We start from the raw sequence: 6,335 nt of genomic DNA, 5'->3' as shown, positions 1-6,335 counted from the left end.
CAATTTGCAGTAGTCACAGCTTTATTCAGAGTTGCAGCAGAGGGGACAAATGAGCAGCAAAACAAGATACAGCAGTATGAAAATTATAATACCATTAGGCAACTTTTCCTGTATAGATCCAGGAAATATATTCACTCTAGTTTCTTGACCTCCTTCCTCTTCAGTTTCTTTTGTTGGAGCAGAAGGTCAACATACAGACAGTGATCCACAACACTTGAAGCACAGAGAAGACCACCATGCAGAGCACCGGAGTAACCAGCAGAAAAAACATCTTGTCCTGAAAAGAAAAAAACGATTTTTATATAGGATATTAAGACCAATACAACTGACATGCCTGTAATGGGCCAAAATAGCTGCCTAAAGTACCTGACAGGTAGAGGTTCTTGATGGGTGTGTTGCACCTGATCTTGGCAATGTTCAGAGGTTGGTATCTCTCCAGATTGTGTTCTGCAGACAGCATAGATCCATATGTGGCACCCAGCCCATGCATGTTGATGGGACTGACTGCATACAACAGCGCCACCTATGGAAGCCAGGAAAAGTTAATTACTTAAGTTACATGTCAATTTATTAGTCACAAAGCAGCACAAATATGAAACTGGAAGAAAAAAAGAAAAAAGAAGAGTACCTTCTCTTTCAGCTTGGGGAAGTGGACACAAGCCCAGTCAAAGAGATTATTAGCAAATCTCATCTTGTATTTTTCATATTCTTCACCTCTTTCGGTCTCATTGACATTGTTCCACTGTCCAAACCACTTTGGATTGACCATAGTATGGATGACCATGCGTGACTGCCCTAAAACAAACCACCCACAAATGACACTTTAGTTGGTGAATTTACTTTGATGGTTCTGGGTGTCCTAAACACAGAGGAAGTTAACCTGGGAAACGAGTGCATGAGGTGGGATCCTTGGCAGAGGGGAAGGAAATGTACATCATGGGGATGCTGTCAGGTGCGTCCTCCTTGTCTGAATCAAAGTACTCTTCCATGCTAAGGAAATTCAATGGAGTTTATGGAGAGTATAGATGTGCTTTTAACATATTGAAGAAAGTGATGACTTGAACACCTACACTTCATCCATGTTGTTGCTCTTATAGAGTCGCATGTTGGTTGAGGAGATGCCCAGTTCTTCATTAGTGGCATTAAAGCCTGCAAACACCTGGAAAAAGCCTTTTCCTGGCTTTAGAGTATGAAGATAATCCTGGATCTCTGTGAGGAAAAGGAGACGAAGGGAAAAAAAAATCTGGCCAGTAATCAAGCATTTCATAGGAGTACATTAGACCGACTGTATTGAAGACATTCAGTCACTAACTTGGATTTGCCTGGATTTCTGGAGTCAGGAGCTTCTTGAAGGTGGTGAACATACCAGCATTTGAAATGATCACAGGAGCCTGAATTTCAACATCTTTACCTCCCGTCTTCACAGCCACTCCTAAGCAAAGAGACAGCCCTTGTTTCACACATCTGAAAGCTACTGGAGCCAAAAATATAATGTATGCCACACATCTGTGATGACTTTTTCGGTACAAACCCTACTGCCATAAGAGTAACTCACCATATGCAACTCGTCTTCCTAAAACTAGAATGCTGGACACAGGAGCATTGACCAGAACTTTTCCTCCATGCTTCTCCAAAACTTGAATGATGTGGTATGGGATCTCACTAGCGCCACCCTTAGGATAGTAAACACCACGCTTGGAGTGGTGCAGGAAAAGGGCATCAATCATGCAGCTGGAGTTTTTGGGTGGGACACCTAGAAATAACAAGAGAGAAAAATATAATTATTCTAAAACGCATTAAAAACCCAAATATTAGTAACAAATTTCTCTTACCATAACATATTTGAGAAAACACAGTAAGGAGGTCACAGTTGCTTGTAAAAGACTTGACCATGTCTGTTGTACTGGTGCGGGAGTATCTGAAAATTGGGGAGATCAAGTCAGCGATTCCACTCCACAATATGAAGCGAGCAAACCAGAGTGGGACCATCTTCAGCATACACAGCAGATGGATCTTCTTGGAACAGATCTAGAAGAAAAACAATGTGATGCCGAAATCACTCCTTATGCCAGATTTAAAAAGAAAAAAAAAAGGCCTTCAACCAAATACCTTCATGATTTTAAAGAACTCCTCTACTGCTTTAGTATCATTGGGAAACTGCTTCTTAAAATGAGCCTCCATCTGCTTCTTGCCATTGTAAATGGTATATTCTTTACATTGGGGTCCTTTACCAATAACAACCGTGTCCACATGAGAACCTTGCTCAGCAAAATGCACCTGGCCATCAGTGATCAGATCCAATGCAATTTTCAATAAGCTGTTCTCATGAAGTTGTCCAAGATAATGGAAGCCTTTGACAAAATGAACATTGCGCAAGTTATAGAAGTCAAGGTATTCAGCATTTGATAAACAACTCCATGAACATTGAGGTCCTTACCACAGTCAAACTCAAAGTCTTTCTCAGTGAAGGTCTTACACAGACCTCCTGCCTGCTTGTCTTGCTCCAACACCAGGACTTTCTTTCCTAGTTTGGCTAAAGTTGCCGCTGCAGTCAAACCACCGATTCCACTGCCAATCACAATGACGTCCAAGTTTCTGGGCACTTCAAATTCATCAAATTCTGTTGGTCAAGAAGTAACATTAGTTAACAATGGGTCAGCTTGTTTGAACTAGCATGCAACACCTCTAAAATTGACATACCTTTCCGAAGCACTCTATCCTTTTTCTTCTGCTCTACAACTAGTGGACCAGGAGAACTAATAGTCCCCTTGCACAGTCCACTTCTCCTGCCAAACAGATACCAGAACGTGCCACGACCCCAGTCTACAAGCCATTCTAAGAAAATCAGAAACCACCACATCTTCAAATCCTGAAAAAGAGGAGCTGGTGTTTCAGCTTCTGGAGAGATCACACCTTCTATAAGATAAAATCTGAAGCAGCAGCTCTTTCCAGAGACTGCAGACAACAGTTTAGTACTGATGATTGCGTTAAGGCCCTATTTATTAGTCCTAATTGTGGGTGGAGACATAGGTGGAGTTTCACTTTTGTGCTTGGGAGGGGGATTGGATCTATTTGATTAGGGATCTAATTGAATAAATACACAAGAATGGTAAAATAAGCTCTAAGTCTAATTGTATTTATGAAGTAGCCTAATCACAAACGTTTATTGTCTCGTCACATTCATTTATGAATTTGGCCTACATGAATCACGATCGCATCTTTTCAATTTACAACAGCGAGATTTCATAAAAAGCTGAGTAGTTTGCATCACTAGATAGTCTATTACTGTCGGCCGCTAAACATTTCTATCATAAAACAGATCTTTCCACAAACTCTTGTCGTGAGACAGTCAGACCCACCTTCTTTGATTTGATTGGCAATCTCGATCATTTTGACATTAGGAGCACTGTTGGGACCGCTGAGGTAGAGCAACCTAAAAATGTAATTATTATTAGCCTAACAATTTAACAACAATTTAACAGTCATTCTACAACTAATAACTTTACGTAGTCTACACTAAAATAATAACATAAGACAAACCGAATTTATTAATTTTTATTCATAGCTCAAACAAAATCATTGGCTCTAGTCTAGTGGAGACGACTGATTGCTTTGCAATTAACTGTAAATAACAATTAACTGCTATTTTGCATAAAATGTGAACCAATGTGGGAAAGTAGGTTGACCAGACGTCCCGTTTCTCCAGTAGCACCTCAATGCAGTACATGAGATCCACGGGGAGGAGTCGGATCAAGATCCAAGGGGTGGAGATGGGTAGGATTAGGGTTGGGTTTAGGGATTAGGGGTGTGTTTAGGGATCAGAGGGCGGAGTTGGCTAGGTTTGGGTGTAGGCTATGTAAGGTGGGAGGAGTTGGATCTGGATCCGACTTCTCCCCGTGGATTTCATGTTCCGCAGTCCCGTATTTCAACTCAAATTTTAGTGTCCCGACTAATTATGAAAAAATCATGTTTGTCCCGTATTTCATCATTAATATATATGTATATTCATATATTATAGTTTCAAAAGGCTACGTGAGTATGTACGTTATGTTCAAACCGTGTAGCCCGCGCACAACAGAGAGGTAGAGCGAGAGACCTTGCGTGTGTGCTAGTGTGCCTCATGAAGCGCATGTAAGACGCATGCATGTCTTCACCTGGCCTTGGTAGGCTATATAATACATATAATTTAAATAAAAATGTATTTATAATGTAGTGTTTGCAGCTGACAAAGTCATTGATGTAGTAGTCTCAGTCTTACATGTCAGGCCCACAGTCTATTTATTGATCACATATTGCACACAGAATGGCAAACACTGGCTGTCTGGTCATTTTTAAAAGGAGGGGGCAACAGATCAAATATTGAAATATTTTACAGAACATTTTGAATGGCATATCATTCACAGCTTTATTGAAATATTGCTATAGCAAAGATAACTGCAACAGAATGTGCAGCACAACTTACAAATGTACATGAAAATACATGGTTCTAATCTTTAACATTATATGCACTGAGAACAGGTCAATACATTACTGCAAACATTCAGTACATAAAAACGTACTGTACATAAAAACTGACAAGCCCTTACTGTTTGTTCTTCTGTTTTTACATATTAAAAAAAAACATACTAAAATGGGAATGAAATAGATTAACAATTGATACATTCACCTGAGTAACCACTCACTGTCACTTATTTTACAGTTTCTCACTCCACTTTCTTGACCTCCTTCATTTTCAGATTATTTTAGAGGAGCAAGAAGGTCTATGTACAACACCTGAAGCACAGAGTGTCACGTAACACACACAGGAGGCAGAACATCCAATTGCAGTAGTTTTTAATAGAGTAATCCAAATCGTAGTCTTCCAGGCAGGGGTCAAATCTTAATAATCAAGCAGTCCAAAAACAAGAAACAAACCATGAACAGACAAGAAACCAACCATAAAGAGTGAGGACATCTAACAACAACACCGTACACATACTGACACAGACAGGGAATATATACACAGATCTAACAAGACTAACAATGAACAGCTGGGAACAATGATTACAGGGAACAGCTGAGTGCAATGGACTGATGAGTGACAGTGACAGACAGAAGCTGGGAAATGAAGTCAAATGTGACGGACACCGTGAGAACGAGGACCTCTAGTGACAAACAAGGGAAACACAACCAGATACTGTGACACAGAGAAGACCACCATGTAAAGCACCAGAGTAACCAGCAGAAAAAAACATCTTGCCCTGAGATGAAACACAAGAAAAGACGTATAAATATGACACTGTCTAAATCCTTTGATACACTATTAAATATGCAATATTATTGGAAGGCTCTCAGAATAATTCTGACTGGTCTATCACGGCATTAAGCAGTTCAATATTCCTGAATAATGACAGCTGATTTCCTACGTAGCTGTGCTCATCTAATGTCTTAACACTCAAACTTGGAATATTACCTGACAGGTAGAGGTTCTTGATGGGTGTGTTGCACCTGATCTTGGCAATGTTCAGAGGTTGGTATCTCTCCAGATTGTGTTCTGCAGACAGCATAGATCCATATGTGGCACTCAGTCCATGCATGTTGATGGGACTGACTTCATGCAACAGTGCCAACTACAGAGGACAATAAACAGATCACATATCACAGCTTGGTTATTAAGTTTGGTTATTAAGAAGCACTCAAATATGAAACAGGAGAAATTTACATTAATTATTTAAATTGAAATTTACATAACATTATTTACTTCTCTTTCAGCTTTGGGAAGTGGATACAAGCCCGCAGTCAAAGAGATTAGCAAATCTCATCTTATATTTTTCATATTCTTGTCCTCTTTCAGTTTCATTGATGTTGTTCCACTGTCCAAAACACTTTGGATTGACCATAGTATGGATCACCATGCATGACTGCGCCAAAAAGCAAATACATATTGACAAATAATTGTATTTTATGGTTCTGATTTTAAAGAAATAAAATAAAAAAGAGAGTATGAAAGGACATATGGGAAAGATAATTGAAGCCTTTGAGAAAATGAACATTGCGCAAGTTATAGAATATTTGATAAACAACTCCATGAACATTGAGGTCCTTACCACAGTCAAACTCAAAGTCTTTCTCAGTGAAGGTCTTACACAGACCTCCTGCCTGCTCGTCTTGCTCCAACACCAGGACTTTCTTTCCTAGTTTGGCTAAAGTTGCCGCTGTAGTCAAACCACCGATTTCACTGCCAATCACAATGACGTCCAAGTTTCTGGGCACTTCAAATTCATTCGTTGGTTACAAATTGAATAATTAGTTAGTAGTATAGATAGTTGTATTCAAGTTGTTTTACCATTCAATCC

At 39.6% G+C, this 6,335-nt stretch overlaps 1 protein-coding gene and 1 long non-coding RNA gene across 2 annotated transcripts; both read right to left on the bottom strand.

The window, feature by feature from the left end:
- Window positions 1–2,962, bottom strand: LOC143723115 (inactive all-trans-retinol 13,14-reductase-like). The gene is made up of 11 exons (XM_077215091.1): window positions 2,701–2,962; window positions 2,438–2,620; window positions 2,110–2,351; window positions 1,833–2,028; window positions 1,556–1,753; window positions 1,313–1,432; window positions 1,071–1,209; window positions 881–990; window positions 629–795; window positions 367–523; window positions 1–277 (listed from the first exon to the last, which is right to left on the bottom strand). Exons 1-11 carry the CDS (start codon window positions 2,858–2,860, stop codon window positions 132–134), a joined length of 1,818 nt encoding a protein of 605 aa, XP_077071206.1. The 5' UTR covers window positions 2,861–2,962; the 3' UTR covers window positions 1–131.
- A 2,220-nt stretch (window positions 2,963–5,182) lies between these two features.
- On the bottom strand, window positions 5,183–5,887 carry LOC143723442 (uncharacterized). The gene is made up of 3 exons (XR_013197113.1): window positions 5,741–5,887; window positions 5,453–5,609; window positions 5,183–5,240 (listed from the first exon to the last, which is right to left on the bottom strand). It is a non-coding gene; the product is annotated as an uncharacterized LOC143723442 (long non-coding RNA).
- Between the last annotated feature and the right edge of the window lie 448 nt (window positions 5,888–6,335).

Source organism: Siphateles boraxobius, unplaced genomic scaffold (assembly GCF_051911475.1).
Source record: "Siphateles boraxobius isolate OS27281-9 unplaced genomic scaffold, OSU_SipBor_1 7, whole genome shotgun sequence".
In the NCBI taxonomy this organism is placed as follows: Eukaryota; Metazoa; Chordata; class Actinopteri; order Cypriniformes; family Leuciscidae; genus Siphateles; species Siphateles boraxobius.
Note: the sequence above shows the minus strand (reverse complement) of the source record. Positions and strands in the feature narration are given on the sequence as shown.

What these genes read in the sequence shown, in the direction of transcription:
- LOC143723115 (XM_077215091.1), bottom strand. Translation starts at nt 2,860, where the DNA reads ATGTGGTGGTTTCTGATTTTCTTAGAATGGCTTGTAGACTGGGGTCGT. An exon ending in GGATAGAGTGCTTCGGAAAG is followed by an intron (nt 2,621 to 2,700) that starts GTATGTCAATTT and finishes CTTGACCAACAG; the next exon opens with AATTTGATGAATTTGAAGTG. An exon ending in AGACTTTGAGTTTGACTGTG is followed by an intron (nt 2,352 to 2,437) that starts GTAAGGACCTCA and finishes ATTTTGTCAAAG; the next exon opens with GCTTCCATTATCTTGGACAA.